Genomic DNA, 17,028 nt, shown 5'->3' with positions numbered 1-17,028 from the left:
AGGTGGAATAAAGCCCCTGATAAAAGCGGCGGTGTCGCGTGGGTGGAGGGGCTTTAAGGTGGAATAGGTGAAGCAGCGGGCACTGACGCCCCATTTGGCGACCGCTGTGTCAATGGCTGCTTCGCCGGCGCTTGGTCGCTGTCTCGCCATGGATGGCACGCCGGCTGGGCCGTTTGTGCGTGCGCTTTAGCGCAACCGGCAAGCTGAATCCAATCATCCAGTATACATAGCTAGACGGCAGACTGCGAAATCTGAAGCAAAGGCAAAGTGCCTTCTGAAACACCCGAGCAAAGGGAGGCCAAATTAGCACGTTCTATAGAAGCTTACCAAGCTCGGAAGCGTGCCAAGCTCGAAGCTGCTGCAACCGCTGCCGTCGTTAAGCAACACTAACAACAACGAAGAGACAGCAAGACTAAGAACAACAAGGAGAAGGAGACGAAGCCGTGGATACAAGCAACAGCGCCCACAACGAACTTTTGACGAACTATACCCTTCTGCTGGCGGCAAGCTCGACTGCGACGGCCAGGTTTCATTGCGACTTCACGGACAACCCGTTGGGCAGCGTGTGTAAACCCGTTGGGCAGCGTGTGTAACGTGTGCGGAAGACTGTGGCCTAACTTTATAATGGAGCACTGTGTGCATAGTCTTTGCAAAATCAAGCCAAACAGACCTTTCGCTCGTGATAATTAGGTTTACAAGAGTTAAACCACAGCCAATTTTTTTTTACGTGGCTCTGTCCTGTCGCCTCTGCTTTTCAACCTAGCACTCCTGCCCCTGCCCGAACTACTCAATCAGATCGAAGGCGTGGACCACGCGTTCTATGCCGACGATATAACGGTGTGGACGAACCGCGCGGGGTCCGATGCCTGGGCGGAGGAAACCCTGCAGAGAGCGGCAACGACCGTCCACGAGTATGCCACGACCTGCGGCCTGAGCTGTGCTCCACAGAAATCGGAGCTGCTCATGGTACAGCCCGGAAGACCAAAGAAAGAGCCGCCGCCGAACATAATCATCACCATCGACGGCACAGAGATCAAACCAACGCAGCAGATCCGGATACTGGGCCTGCTGTTTCGCAGCGACGGCAAGGCGCACGCAGCCGTCAACAAAATCAAGACCACATCCGAGCAAGTCCTGAGCATGATCCGGAGAGTCACCAACCGGAACAGAGGAATCAGAGAAGACGCACTGCGCCTGGTGCAGGCATTCGTCGTGTCACGCGTAATGTACTCCGCCCCGTACCTTCAGCTTGCGAAGGTGAACCGCGAGACGCTGAACACGACGATAAGGAAAGCAGTCAAACTCGCCATGAGCATCCCAGTCTGCTCGTCAACGCAGAAGCTGCTGGAAATGGGTGCCAAATGGGAAAAGCTGGTGGAAGCACACCTATCCCACCAGAGAGTAAGGCTGAGCCGGACAGAGCACGGTCGGGCCGTCCTACGCAAGATAAGATGGCAAATTGAACAGCTACCGACAACGGAGCCGCTCCCCACAACGTGGAGAGACATTATTGAGACCAAGCCCCTCCCCCGGAACATGCAGCCGGGGAGGAACAACGAGAGACGCTCTGCGCGGACCAAGGCACTGGCTCGACAGCTGGAAGAGGACCCCGAGGTCCTCTACGCGGACGCCTCGCTTCCCAAGCACGGAACCAGAGCAAGGGCGGTCGTCACCACCATCGATAAACTGGTCACAGGCGCGTCGATACGGACGACGAATACAGCCGAAGCAGAAGAAGTGGCCGTGGCCCTCGCACTCGCACAACCGGGAGTGAGGACCGTGGTCACAGACTCCCAGACCGTCTAGGCAAGCTACCGCAAGGGGAACATCTCTCCCGCGGCACTAGCGATCCTCACCAAATGCAAATCACCGGGACGGGCCGTTGAGCTCGTGTGGGTCCCGGCTCACTCGCAAGTGGAAGGCAACGCACTCGCCGACCACTACACCCGAGAACTGTCAATCCGGGCCGAGGACGAGCCAGAGCTACCGCACCCCCTGACAAGCTACAAAGAAATCACGCAAATGTACAGAAGCGGCAGATGTAGGCTTCCCCGTCCGCATCCGCAACTCAACCGAATGCAGCAAACGATCGTGCGACGCACGCAAGCGGGGTCGCTAGCGCATCCCGTGCTCTTGCACAAGATGTTCCCAACAGAGCATGACACTTCATGCCCTTTTTGCAGACGGTCAAGAGGCACTCTAGCACACATCCTTGCAGAGTGCACTGAGCTCAAGAACCCCCCACCATCCCCAGCCCCAACTCCCCCGAGCGATGGGAGACCTTGTTGTCCAGCCCCGACCTACCGACCCAGCTCGCGCTGGCGGATATAGGGGCCAGGAACTGCCGGACGCATATGGGACCTGAGAAGAAGGTTCCACCCCATCTGGTGCCAGCGCGCACCAACCGTCACTAAGGGCTCAGCACAAAAGTTGATTCTCTCTCTCTCTCTCTCTGGCGAGAGCGGATCGAGCCAGAATCTGGACGGCACAACTTAACCTGACCATGTTTCGTGTGTTTTGACGGGCCTAAAGTATCACGGCAGTGTCGCCGTTGCCGCCCTTTGGCCGGATCCGCGGCGTCTCGCCATCATATTGGGTGAAATTGCTACTGAATTCAGTGACTTTATCTAGTTCGGCTTCAGCGATAAAATGACTGTGCGTGTAAATTCGCAAATAGAAAAAAAAATCAAATATGCGTCGCTCATTGAAGGGCATCTTTGCTACAATTCTAAAAGCAGCGACGCTCTTCCCAAGGAGGTTAAAAAAAATAAGAAATAAAAGCTGGAGCAATGGCTGGAGTGGCAGCCCCCGTAGTTTCTTACCAGCACAGGTGAAACCAGAGTTTGCCTATACTTCTACTCTGAAAGAGGGCCGCGACAGCTGAAACTTCTCACAGCTCACGCTTTTTTGGTCAGTTATTGCAAATGCTAGGGGTACCTGAAAATTCTACTCGGAAGTTATTGCCCAAAATGTGACGTTTGGATGCGTATTGATATCATGGTGTGCCATAAAATTTGAAAAAAGAAACAAAAACGTTTGGGCTTCCTTATGAAACCAGTGACAGAAAGCAATACGTTCATCGATATCTGTACGGCTAAATTAAGCATCCTAAATAGCATGGAGAAGAAAGTGCTTTGTATATTCCCCGCTATTTGCCTATGGTAAAATGGCGGCGGTTCGGCTTTACTTTTGAGACGGCATCTCCACTCCAGCAATCTCTTTTTTTTTTTTTTTACCGCTCTTCCATGGTGGCGTCTTTCCGCCATGTTGGAATAAGTTGGCGCCATAGGTAACGCAGCTATGCAGGGTCGTGACTGACCCGACAGTTCTTGCACTTACCTTGGCGAACGGGCTGAATCGAAGTAACTGTGCAGGGTTAAATGTAGGCATCCACTCCAAAGACGTGTACCCGGCGCCGTTTTTCGATTATCAGCTGTAGAGACTATAGCCGCCTGGCCTCCTATAGACACACAAGCTTGATAATTTGATAGAATGAACACAGCTGTGCTTCCTGTTTTACGATCGTAGAGTGAAAGGGGAAGGAATAAGTGCACCGGAGGGCGAGATGTGGTGGTACGGTATACCTATAGTCGGCAGAAAGCTTATTGACTAGGATTTGTTTGCGTTCACACGAGCCTGACCGACAAATTTCAGTATTTTGTTCGTCGCGTTTATGTGCGTGAAGCCTAGATGTCGCGGTCACAATTTACGGTTTATTGCGATTATGAAATGAAATACAGCGAAAGCATGGAGCAATTTATGCTGCGCAGTGAAACGAGGACGCCGATTCCGGGATTAGCGAGGCTCGCGAGCAACGCCTTTGCGGGATAGTTTAGACGTTGTGTCACGCCCGGCGTCGCAGCGTGCGGTTTCACACAGCACAATATTATGTTGGGCGAAGTGTTCTCTGAGAGGTTACAGATGTACTACAGATTGATGCGAAACCCCGATGGTGCGTGCAAGAGAAAGAATGGCATACGCTTGCATGTCACGAGGGCGTTACATATAGACTCTCCGTGCCCGCACCGTGCTATAATAAACACCCACCGTATAACCGCCACGCACACAGTTCCACTTGGTGAGTATACGCACCGGCCGAACGCGTCAAAGGCGGTTGACCTGCGCTGTCAACGCGTGCCTGTGGTTGTTTGAAATCGAGCGTAGGAATTTCTGTGCGTCAGTCGGTGTAGAGGGGCGGCTCGGTTGTCGATTCCTCCATTAGTTCCTTGACGGACGCGATCACGTCCGAATTAACCAGCCTCGCAGAAACCGCGTGTAGCGACTTGTCAACAACCGCGTCCTCGTCGCCCAAAAACTCCCGGTACGATGTGCCCAAGAAGTTGCTCTTCTCGACGCCGCAGCAGGACCTGTAGTGGTGCATGACCATGACGGACTCGGAGATGGCAACTTCTCTCGCACCTTTTGCGTGCTCCCAGACAAAGTGCACTCCGCCTGCGACCACTGCTGTCGCTCTGGCGGCGTACTTTGAGCGCTCGCGATGCTTCCAGACGTTGGCTTCGCGGAAGAACAGGATACGAGTGAGCATTGGCGGCTTCTGGCGGAGGTAAGCGGCTTTGTATGGATACTCGTAGCAGAAAAACTGGTTCTTAACCAAAACGCTCCCCAAGGAGCTCTTGCCGACCGAGGTCTCGATTTCCAGTAGCGCGTCGGTCAGCCTGTTCCTCGTCTTGGAGACCAGAAACTCGTCGAAGTCAACGTTAAGGACGTACTCCGACGTCAGTCTGGAGCGGTAAAGACAGTCCTGGAGAGCCGCCATTTGACCGTACTCCAATACGGAATAGTTGTCCAACGGCAGGTTCCACCGGTGAAGCCGGATGTCTACCTTGCCGCGGTCTCGCAGGTGCGACAACAGGACTTCCACTTCCCGCGGCACCTTGCACAGGTAGATGTTAAAGTGCGCGACGCCCATGGACACGTAATAGGCAACAAACTCGGTGATCGAAGCAAGCGCGCTGTAAAGACCCACCATCGGACGAACGCAGACGGAGCAGAACCGGAGGGCACGCTGGCGGCGGTTGTGCACTTTGAACCACTGGGGCGTTGTCATGTTCCAGTTGGTGCCGAGGGCGACCCTCATGTTCGGCTGGTTCCTCACTTCGGAAGGGAATTTCACTGGGCACAGAAAGAACGCCGCCGCGTACGGGAGATTGTGGTGTTCGGGCAGGACCTTCAGGCTCGCCTCGGACACGAAAACGGCCGATCCGACGCTCAGCCAGCACTGTACAGCCGCTGTCTGCTGGACGGCGTCTCTCGGCACCACGCCGACGAGACGCACCTGGCAGTTGTGCGGCTCCGTATCGTCCATGTACGCCGAGTAGACGTACGTGCGCCGGAAAACTCGGATCCACCTGTCGTCGTCCTCGTACACCGTCTCCTGGCCAGAGTCATTTTCGCGGAGCTTTCCGGCGAGCCGAGCATCGAACGCTCGGATGGTGGCTGTGATGTTTCCGTAGTTTCGGTTTTGGCACGTGTACTGCGACTTGTTGGCTGCGATAAACGGAGAGGTACGTAAACTGCGCACGTTCGCAATTATAGAAATTACAGCACTGCGGAGGCGCGATAAGCTCAGACCTATACCGGAGTGCACATTCCTGTCCCTTCTCTCATTATTTTTAGCTTCTCTATATGGCTGCGGGGGAGTGCAAGTGCCCACCGAAATGTGAGAAAGCTACGATTCCCGCGGCTTTTTCCTTTCTTTCTTTTTTTTTACCCTAATGAATGTAATAAACTATGCTGCTACTACTATCCGGGCACGACAGCTATTGTGCTGAAGCTCTGGCGCTGGGATGGACCATGACATACTATATAATCGCTCGTATGTTGCACATCTCTAGTTGCGAGGTATTATTTTCTGAAGTGTGGAATGAAATGCACGGGCGTTCCCAGTTACTTTTGTGCTTCGATGCATAAAAGAGCCGTATTGTATTTAAAAAAAGTAAGTGGGACAACAGTGCATTTTTGCGGCGAGTTTGATGGCGCATATCTCCAGATTGGCGTCATTCTGGAAATTTAGTCCAAGTGGATACGCCTTGAAAAGTTAGAAAATTTAAATATGTGCCGTAAAATAATTAATTAAGAAGATAATTAGTGATATTTTGTTAATTATCTAAATACGTGTTTCGATTTTTCGTGGATGTCGGCCTCTCTGAATAATCCAACTCAAGGACTAGAATCATGTTATCTGCAACAGGCTACTTAAAACAAAATGTAAAAGTTAAAAAATGATTACCCTTTATAGCATATTTTTCTACCGAAGACTGTCGATCTATACAGTTATAGCAAATATAAAACATGAGGGATGCAGTGTTCCTTTCGATGCTACTTTGTTGTAACCAGGTTTGTCCATATGTTATACCTGGGTTGTTAATGCAATGGGGGCCGTTCAATAGAGCGTTGCATCCGGGCTTGCGTGTGCACACGATGCAAAATGCACCCCAAGCAGCCCGAAAATCTCTTTGCAACCTATCGTATGCAGCCCTATTTTCTCTGTCACGGCTAATTAAGTGAGGCAATGTGAATAGTCGCCTAAACTTTCTATAGAGTTTAATGACGTCCAAACAGGTTCCTTACTGCAACCATCACGTCACTGCTCAGTAAAATTGTTGATAAATTTTAAGACGCCGGTTGCATGTGTTTAACGACCGAACTACGTCAAACCTTTCTATGCTTGTTTTTTTACTAGTACGATAATTTGACGCCCACTGTAAAAAAAAAAAAAAATGGCGGCCATCGTGCATCACATTAATGAAAAGGGCCTCAAAAATTTCAAGAAAACAACGTAATCTTAAATAAACACGTGAATAAACACGTATAAACACCGTTACGCGCTCGTGTGAATGAATAGTAACCAAACAAGAAAAAAAAAAACGACAGGTGTTCAATGGACAAGAGTGTTGCTGAAAAAAAAGCAGGACATTCACTCTGTACTCATTGGAAGAAAGCAGCAAAGTTATTGAAAACCGAAAACCGAGTACGCTGAACCGTACATATATATAAGAAAATCATTTCGCAATCCTTTCTCTCTCGCTGCAGACAAACTTGAGGGTGAGAACAGATAGAAAAGGAATAAACGCTCAACAAAACTGCCTTCAATCCCAGAAAAGCACACGTGATTGACAAATAGTGAACGCAAACAATATAGGGATAAACCATTTAAACGCTGTTCCCAACGCACCTTCTAGTACGTATATAGTATACTTCGAACACTGTCCCACTATCTGTGTAGGCAACTTGCGTTGCGCGGAGCCCGACTTACCTTTGCCCCTGAGCAAATGAAGAAGGAAGTACGCTGCCGGCGCAAGAGACAGGGCCGCTGTCAGTAGTGCGAGCCTTTTGATGGCTCGGTTGGCGCATCTTGCTTTCCTGCAACGAAGTGCTTTGACATAAAGAGTTAACCGTTTCTTGCTTGTTACGGTCTCGGGCTCAATTCGTTCGGAACGCCGTATAAACGCTGATTTAAGCAGCTTTCGTTTGTTCTTTTTCATATCGCGCACTCTTAACCAGCAACAGGCAGAGGGTTTGAATTCGATGATCGACTCTTATTTCCGTGCTCGTTCTTTTTTAAGAGATACAATCATCCAAGGCCAGTGAGCACTGAGAATAGTTGGCTGCTTAAGTTCGCGTCAATGCGGCAAACAAAGTGAAGCGACGCTGAAATGTGCCTCGTTGAACGAACAGCTGCACGATCTGTGCGCGCGCTGTTGTACTGTCGAAGGCTCTGCCGCAACAGTGAAATATCACTTGCGAACAGACATGCGCGCGCACACGCGCGTACACAGACACACATTAAGTTAATCAACTTTACAAGTCCTAAATTTTAGGAAGAACTCTCGTGCTCAGAAAGTTTGGTGCTCTATGAAACGTTTGATTAAGCACTTCTCAAGTTTCAACTTATTGTGCAATAATTTCCTCCGCTTTATAAGGTAAACCTGCGAGCTCTATTCAAAAAAAAAAAAATCGCGGAACTACATGTTTGAGCCGGATCCCAATGCCCTCAATCGTACCGCGTATGAACCGAGAGCGCGTTTAACCTATAGTTCACTATCGCTGATACCGCAGCCAATATCTGGAATTTCGCAGCGAACGCCCGAGTCGCTTTCAGCCAGCATGGATGACCTACCAGCGAAGCGAAGAGAATTGGACACAGCAATTGCAGAGAACGTTCTCCGACGTCTCCATGGACGTTGAAACTTCGGCGATGTGCGTATAAGTGGATGTAGTCTATCAACGCGGCTGGTCTCGTAGTCACCAGCGCAGCGTCACCTCGGTGATGATAGCGCGGGTGTCTGTTTTCTGCCCCAACTGGCGTTTAGTTTCAAGGCGCGTTTATAGTCCGACGTTATCGGTGCGCGGGCCAGCGTCCCTCGACGCCGGGCGCGTCGGAGTGCGTTGCCAGCGTCCGGTTACGTTGGGTGGGCCAGTGCGTCGAACCAGCTATCTTTTTTTTTTGTTACCTACACTGGCTACACGAGTGTTGCCAACGCCTCCTATAACTATATATATATTATAGGAGGCGTTGGCGTTGCTATAGTGTACAGGAAGTCGCCATTCTTTTCACTTGGTGCAGAAAAGTCTAGCTCCGCCCACCTACACGAAGCTCTTTTTAATAGCTGTAGTGTAGCATGAAAACTGCACTTTCTACACTGCGGTTTCGATGAGTGTAAGCCTCAGACGACAAACAAGCAGGCTGGCGTTGCAAAATGCATGGCGCCATTTTGTCTATGACTGTCGGCGCTGATGTAGCGACGATTGTGAATATTCGCTGCAAGGACGTTAGTGAAGTGCTGGGGGGACCATGAGTCACAGAGGAAGGTGAGCTAATCCTCCAAGAAGATAAAATTATCTTACTTACGGATGGTGCGGGCTGATACAGACTCCGCCGCCATATTATACGCATATAGAAGTTGTCTTCGTTCAAGGCACATTCACACCGAAAGCGGAGCGTCTAAGCGGACAAGCGGATTTTCAAAGCGGCGAGGCGGCGAGTGCCCACGCCTGTTCAGACCAGCCGCGTTGTCTGGCTATCCGCGCCGCCGGGAAGGAGGGGCATCTCGATTTTTCTTTAGCAATTTCTAGTGTTTCTAGGAACACTAGCAATTTCAAGGATGTGGCGCCATCTCGCGGCACTTTGGGTTTGTGCGCGCACTTTCGATATTTTTTCTTCGTGGGTCGGCGCGCTCCCGTCCGCTATCTACTTCTGCAAAATAAGCTCAGACGAAGAAGACGAGATCGTTGGCATTTTACTCGTCACTTGTCTAGTCGATTTTCAAGATTTGTTACAGCGCAACACAAGACAAGGAAAAATGAAGGTATAAAGCGACAACACGGCGCCGTGTCGTCGTTTTATACCTTCTTTTGTCCTTGTCTTGTGTTGCGCTGTAACAAACCTTATTATGAATCCCAACCAAGTGGCCCAACTTGCCGTTTTGACGCTTTTGAATAACAGAAGCGAAAAGCCCAGAGAAAGACATTCGTTTACATTCGTTCACCAGCGCTTCCGCAGTGTCGGGTTCTGATTGGCTGCAGCCAAAGCGGCCAACTTATCCGCCCGGAAAAAATCGGTCCGGGCGCGATCCGGCCAAGCGGCCGCGGATTTTCCGCTTTGCGGAAAATCCGCGGCCGCTTGGCCGGATCCGCTTGTCCGCTTGTCCGCTCCGCCTTCGGTGTGAACGTGCCTTCACTGTGCATTCGCGATGTATTTCGCTGCAGTTTGTGTAGATTTGTTGATGAAAGGGAACTCGTACATTGGCGTTTAGTTTTAAGCGAGGACATGTACGCAGCCAGTAAGTGCGAAGTGAGGCGAAGTACGGAGTCAGGCGCTTTTCGTCTGCTGGTGCAGAAGGCAACGCGCTGTCTGCTTTGATTGGCTACAGCCCAGCGAGCCAGGTGCAGCACACGACGTCATAGCACCTGCCCGGCACTATACGCTCGCCTTCACAAACCTGCACCAAGTGTCGGCAAAAAAAAAAAAAAAAATTGGAGGACGCTTAAGCTTCGCCTTCAAGAGTGGAACGCGACAGCGTTCCCATCGACCCGCCAAGGGGTGTAAGACAATGCGCTACGGCGCAGGGATCACTTACGAGGCGCCCCGCATCGGACTTTGCGGCCACCTATCACACGGAGAGCGTTGAGCAACGCAGCGTTCGGCGCGGCAACGAAACGTGCGCCTGAGCAAACGGAACGAACCAAAGAACTCGGTGTCTCGGAGGGGGAAACGATCTACGCCAGCCAAACGTCGTGATCGGCACGGGCAGAGAGATAGATAGATAGTGATCTAAAGAAAGGAACGGCGCTTGATTCTGCAACCCGCGTGGGAGCACGGCGAAGCGTCGTCAGGGGAGAGGGAGTCGGAGCCGCGACGCGCCTGGCACCGGTCCGCGCACAGCCCCTATGCGCGCATGGCGCGCCACCTGTCGGGGCAGCGCCGTACATTGAGAGGAGGGGGTCTTCTGTGTTTGCCGCAAGATGGCTCTGCGTGTGCGGTAAGCGCAGAAGAAATGTAGCGGAAACTTACTTCGCTACTCGTGTAAATGCGACTTCTGTAAGTTACATGCTCATAATTACCGATATACACTGCAGTATAACTTTGTACGGCACGTTTTTAAGGCAACACCGCGTTCTCTAGAAGCGCGTTTGTACCGCTTTCAAGCGCCGAACTCGTGGCTGAGTGAAGACGACTTCCGACCACCGAGCGTGACGGACGTGTGCTTCATGGGCTCCCAAGGAGCGGCTTTAGCGGCCCAGCCGGGTCGCGGTATCAGGAGCACTGAAATGCCTGCCCAGGATTATGAAATGGTTGTTCCTCATTTGCCATCAGGTTCGAGTGTTTTGAACACAGTATTTCTGCATGGTGATGTCACCGCCAGGCCATATCGCGTCGAGCATTTTCGCGACGCCCTAGCGCGTCTGTCATTGCTGCCGGATGTGGTTGCCCTTGGGGCATATCAGATGAACCACCTGTGGGCCGTTACTTTCAACAGCGAAGGAGCGAAGGCAAAGATTCTGCAGGCCGAAGCTTTCAATGTGAAAGACCACCGCTGCGTGGTTATTGATCCGACCAACCGAGGCGTCAGGCTGAAGCTGTTTTGGCTGCTCCACGGTGTGCAAGACGACGACGTGCGCGTGGCATTAGCAGCGTTCGGAAAAGTGACCGAAATAACCCGTGATAGATGGAAGGTTAAAGGCTGTGTCGACAAGGCCTCAACAACACGGTCGGTTACACTGAAATTGAAGGTGGGTGTTACCATCGAGGACTTGCCCCATCAGTTGCGCGTTGGTGAGGACGTTGCTCTCGTCCATGTTCCTGGTAGGGCTCCGCTCTGCCTTCGGTGCCGTGGAAAAGGACACATACGCCGTGAGTGTCGGGTGCCACGCTGCGGGCTATGCCGGCGTTTCGGCCACGATGAGAGCCAGTGCGTGCGTAGCTACGCTAATGTTGCGGGCCAGGCACGAAGTGATGAAGCGGCCGAACACATCATGGATGAAGCAGACGCGGTCGAAGCAACCCGCGGAAGTGGGGGAGATTATGCTATCAAGGAGTCAACATCCAAGGAAACCGCAGCCGCACCCCTTGCAGATACCAGCCAAGCCGGTAAGGAACAAACCCAGCCGGCCGTCGCATCAAAGCCAGCGTTCCTTCCGGAAAAGGCGGATAGCGTGACTGCTGTAACCCTGGTTACGACTGGGCAGCAGGGCGACAAACAGGAAGACGCCGATACCGAGATGCCCGCAGCGTCAAGTGTACCAGTGAAGCGGGCTCACGAAGATTCGGATAATCAGGAACCGAGATTGGTCGGTGAACGCGGCGAGGAGCCTCCGCCGAAGCCCAGTTGAAAAAAACAATTGGACCCAATTGGAAAATTTCCACTTGTTTCCAATTGGTCCCATTTGTGTATTAGTACCCAATTGGGCCACTTGGAACAATTGGGCCAATTGGTTGTATACCATCTGGCTCAAATGGTGCAGTTTGCATAAAACCAATTGGTTGTATACCATTTGGCTCAAATGGTGCAGTTGGCATAAAACCAATTGGTTGTTGCCAATTGGGTCACATGGTGCAGTTGGCATAGAACCAATTGGGCCAATTGGCATGGAACCAAATGGTGCAAATGGAGCCGCTCGACGGGTCAAATGGTTTCGACTGTGCACCGCCTGCCTGCGCTGTGTGAATCTGGCAAACTAGCACAGCAATAAGGAACCACATTATTACGTGTTGCTCGGCTAGTTGGTTCATATATATTGTGATCTAATATGATGCAATACAATACGAACAGCACAGAAAGAGAATCTCTTCATTAATACTCTTCCCCATGCTTTTCTTGCTTCACATATCACACAAGGAGCCACTACTTCCTTAAGATGATAACTACATGTGACAATGAGGCAACAAGTGAAAAGTAGGATTTAAAGCTTTATTACTGAGAAAAATGCAATTCGGGATACTGTTCATGGTCCTTTTCTGGTCTAGTCGCGCCACAACCTGCAGAAATGGATAAAAAAGAAAGACAGCATTGTGTATGGAATCCTGAAAAACCTGTTGCCCTCAAAAGCTGGCACGACAGGCAAGCTTATATTAGATAAAAAGGCACCTCAATTTTAATATCCAGCAATCCAACCAGGTTGAAGAGAGTCACAATTTGCGGTTTATGTAGCTAAGGTTCAAGCAGCAAATGCAAGAAAATTGTTCTAATCAGTATATATTTTTCGCTGTTCTGTCAATGTCAGCAATGTTCTCCCCCACGTAGTGATTCATACGTTTCACCAGTGCTGTCACGACGCTCTCGGGGAAACCTTGCTTTTAAAGAAACGCTCATGCAATACACTTGAAGCATTTTTGTCGAAATTAGTTCAGTGCATCATGCATATTTGCTACATTACACAAAAGCGTATACATATATCTGTGCAATCATTTAACTCAAACGAGTGTGCGTGACCCGTGCACTCGTGTAGTGCAGTAATGCAAATTAATTACAAGAGCTTTGGAAACGCGGAAACTTACCTCCGATCTGCAAAATTCTGGCAAGGTAGTGGGCACACGTGCCGGCCGCGTTTGTCCACTTCACCATATAAAAACCCGCCGAAAAGTCGTCGTCAGGCTTGAAGTTCTTTATGTCTGTCACTGGCACAATTGCCAAATGTTTGTCGATTTCGTGCCGCACGAAGCACGCAAGGCGATCAGGACAAAGGGCAGAATGTAGTGCAGCACGCGCATGCACGACTGTTTTTGTTGCTGCCATGGTTGCTGCACACACGAGCACATGTTGCTAATGTTGATGTCGATTATGCTGTCCCGTTCGGTCACCAAGGAAAAATGACGCTGAGACAAAATTTAATTCCAAGGAAGAATTATTTCAGAGATGTGAAATATAAAATTTAAACAATATTGCTAAATTACAAATTGCATTATGCCTAAAAGTTGTTTGAGTCGTGTGTTTAAGAAACACATAAAAAACTGCAAGTTTTTTTTTACTGTTTAACATGATCAATACATCGCGACCACTTTTTTTTTACGGTTGTTCCCCATTTACTTGCCCTCCAAATGCCAAATAGTGTCTTCCAATCTCACGAATCCAATCTCGAATCTCGCGTCCAAATCTCAAAAGAGAAATCTCAAAAGGAAAAGAGAAATCTGCAAATTTTGTACACAAGAGACATTAACATTTTCTCACTTAAATTTTATCCAAATGGTTTTGATAACTCCAATTGGACCATGTGGCAATTCGGGTTTACCCAAATGGTCCTGCTGGAGACTCCATCTGGCCCAATTGGAAGGGAGGGTTTCCATATGAACCAATTGGCCGTTCTAACTGGTCCAAATGGTCCTGTTGGAGAAAACACTTGGTCCAATTGGAAATTGCCGTTTCCAGTTGGACCCATTGATATTTCCAAATGGTTTCAATTGTTTTTTTCGACTGGGAGGCACCTTCAACGCGCCGCGGACCGTTCAAGCCCAAACCGAAACTGCCACCGGAACGCAGTACTGCGTCTGCTCTCCCTCCGCCTTAGCGGAGGCTACTTTTGCCACAACGGTTGAAGCCCGGTCCTTGATCGGGTCAGTACTAAGCTCAAATGCCTTAATGGATGTGGATTCACTCTGTTTGATGAGTGAGTAGACTGATCGGCGTCTCCCTTTTGCTTAGATGGCTACCAACCTCACGTCCAGCCTGCGTGTTGCTACGCTTAATGTAAGGGGCCTGTCGGCGCGTAGAAGGCAACTGCAACTGAGCCGCCTTTTGCTAGAAAATGAAATAGATTTGCTCGCGGTTCAGGAAACTAAAATTGAAGACGAAGAACAAACAGACAGAATGGTAGCGGTCTATCGTAGCAGATACAGCGTTTGCGTATGTCATGCTGTTGGAAGAGCGGGGGGTTGCGTTATTTTTTTAAGAAATGGTATTGGTGCTGTCGATACTGTGTTCTCGTGTGAAAGTGGGCGTCTAGTAATGTGTGATTTTGAATCGGATGGAGTGGCTTGGAGAGCTGTGTGTGTATACGCTCCGAATGCAGTTGCTGAAAGGGAGAGTTTCTTCCGACAGGTGAAGCCTGTCCTGCTTACTGAAAGGCGAGTGATCTTGCTTGGTGATTTCAATTGCGTCTGTAGACCAGAGGATAGGACAACAAACCGTTCCTTTCGAGATCGGAGCGCCGAGTTACTTTCCGAAATTGTAGGTGAGCACGACCTTGAAGATGTAGGCTTGATATCGACGCATGAAGGCCAGGCAAAGTACACTCACTTTCAGGGAGGCAGTCATGCTAGATTGGACCGTATATATGTTCCTGTCGAATGTTCGCTGTCATGTTCTGACTACCAGACGACCTATGTCTCTTTTAGTGATCACTGTCTAGTCATGGTTACAATCGGTACGAAGAGAATAGCTGCGAAATTTAATTGGGACTTGTGGAAGTTTAATGATAAATTACTCGAAGATGAAGAGTACGTAACTAAAGTCAAGGATTATATAGCGAACATGCTGCGAAGTAACTCCGGAAGTTTTATGCAAGTATGGGAGCAGTTCAAATGTGATATTAAAAGAGCCGCTATTGATAGATCATGCGCGCTCCGGCGAAAAGAAAAACAACGAGTTAAAGAGCTGCAGAGTGCCCTAGATTTTATGCTAAGTACGGAGTGCTACGAGCCGGGATTGTTCACAAAAGAAATTAGAGAGACTAAAACTAAGCTCGAGGCAATAGACGAAGAAATGTACCGTGGCGCAGTGATAAGGGCGCGTAACGAGAAACTGTGGTCCGGAGAGACGCCCACCAAACGCGCGCTCAGTGATGAAAAAAGGCACGCTTTGTCGAAAGAGATAACGGAAATATGCTATCAAAACGAAATCACAAATTGAAGAGAAATAATCAAGCAGGCATTCGTCGAACATTACACAGATATTTTCAGCCTTAATACTCCGGACACTGACTACTTCAGAACAGAATTCCTATCGCCGATGCCGAGATTAGAGGATGACCTTGTGCACGCTCTAGAAGCCAGTATCACGGCTGAGGAAATTGAATCAGCGATTCTGGAGCTTAGTTCAAACAAGTCGCCTGGGCCAGACGGTCTCGGTGCATCTCTATATAAAGCCTTTAGAACAGAAATGGCAGTCGCACTTGAAAGGCTGATTAGCGAATTCTATGAAATGAAAGCAAGTCCTCCATCCTTCCGAGCGTCCCACGTAGTGCTAATTCCTAAAACGAATGATCCGATTAAGTTACAGTCTGTTGAATCATACCGTCCCATCAGTCTAACAAACGTGGACTATAAGATATTCATGAAGATTTTAGCTCGACGCCTTCAAAGTGTTATTAAGTCACTTGTAGGGCCACATCAAACATGCGGCATAAAAGGCAGGTCAATCTTTACCAATGTTCACACAGCTAGAACTGTCCTTGAATGCTGTGACGGAATGTATGGGCGCGTGGCCATGTTGCAATTAGATCTGCACAAGGCGTTCGATAAAGTCGTACACGAAGTTCTGTTCTCGATCCTAGACCATATCAATGTTGGAACTGTTATTACAGAAGGTGTTAAACTGATGTACAATGGTTGTATAGCGAAGCTGATAATTAATAGGCAGTTAAGTGATGGTATTCCTGTGCTGTCGTCTGTGAGACAAGGCTGCCCTTTATCCCCCCTGCTTTTCGCTCTCTACCTCGAGCCCTTTTGTTTGCGGCTGCTGAAGAGCCCAAACATTCGGGGTTACACGTTTCATAAAACTGAAGTTCGAGTTTTAGCATATGCTGATGATGTAGCAGTGTTTTGTACGGACTATGACAGTGTCAAAGCAGTTGTACAAGAGGCTGTAAAATTTTGTACTGCAAGTGGAAGTGCTATTAACTGGAAGAAGTGTCTTGGTTTTTGGCATGGGAATTGGCAATACAAGCCTGAGACTTTTTGTAACATGCAATGGGCGGTAACTCCAGGCACCTACCTAGGTGTCCCCCTCGAACATTATCGAGATAGCAAAGAATATTGGGACAATGAAGTAGCGCGAATGAAAACCCAGACCGGCAAATGGGGAGGGCATAAATTTTCAATGTTTGCAAGAGCCACAGTGTGTAATTTGTTTTTAGTCGCGAAAATCTTTTATGTGATGCAAGCATTATGTCTGATGAGGATGTCTGTGCAAAAGCTACATAGAGTATTTGCGGTGTTCATTTGGGCCTCAACATGGGAACGTACAAGTCGTAGTAATCTGTTCCATAGAGTGTTTAACGGGGGGCTGGGGTTGTCACATTTGTTCCTCAAACAGATTGTAAGCAGGTTTACTTTTTTGCGTGATCAAAAGGATGCTTTTCTGAGAACAATGATTCAAGCTAGACTGCGTGATTCATTGCCTGATTATGTAGTGTCGTCCATGTATGCGGGGCCAATGCCTTTGAGTGCTTTTTTGCGTGAAGTGGTCGCGTCTTTCCGAATACTAAAAGCAAGATTTTCTAGTGAATACCTGGCCGTTGTTACTAGTAAGAAGTTGTACAAAGATCTTGTTGATGTATTCTTGCCTGTACCGT

At 49.3% G+C, this 17,028-nt stretch overlaps 1 protein-coding gene and 1 long non-coding RNA gene across 2 annotated transcripts; both read right to left on the bottom strand.

Annotated features, from left to right (window-relative positions):
- Positions 1-3,693: 3,693 nt before the first annotated feature.
- On the bottom strand, positions 3,694-8,404 carry LOC142579219 (uncharacterized). Its single transcript, XM_075689209.1, has 3 exons — positions 8,141-8,404; positions 7,277-7,383; positions 3,694-5,508 (listed from the first exon to the last, which is right to left on the bottom strand). The coding sequence occupies exons 1-3, from the start codon at positions 8,197-8,199 to the stop codon at positions 4,178-4,180; spliced, it is 1,497 nt and encodes a 498-aa protein (XP_075545324.1). The 5' UTR covers positions 8,200-8,404; the 3' UTR covers positions 3,694-4,177.
- A 4,008-nt stretch (positions 8,405-12,412) lies between these two features.
- On the bottom strand, positions 12,413-13,221 carry LOC142579218 (uncharacterized). The gene is made up of 2 exons (XR_012827368.1): positions 13,019-13,221; positions 12,413-12,499 (listed from the first exon to the last, which is right to left on the bottom strand). It is a non-coding gene; the product is annotated as an uncharacterized LOC142579218 (long non-coding RNA).
- Between the last annotated feature and the right edge of the window lie 3,807 nt (positions 13,222-17,028).

The sequence above is a fragment of the Dermacentor variabilis genome, chromosome 4, assembly GCF_050947875.1.
Source record: "Dermacentor variabilis isolate Ectoservices chromosome 4, ASM5094787v1, whole genome shotgun sequence".
Lineage (NCBI taxonomy): Eukaryota > Metazoa > Arthropoda > Arachnida > Ixodida > Ixodidae > Dermacentor > Dermacentor variabilis.
Note: the sequence above shows the minus strand (reverse complement) of the source record. Positions and strands in the feature narration are given on the sequence as shown.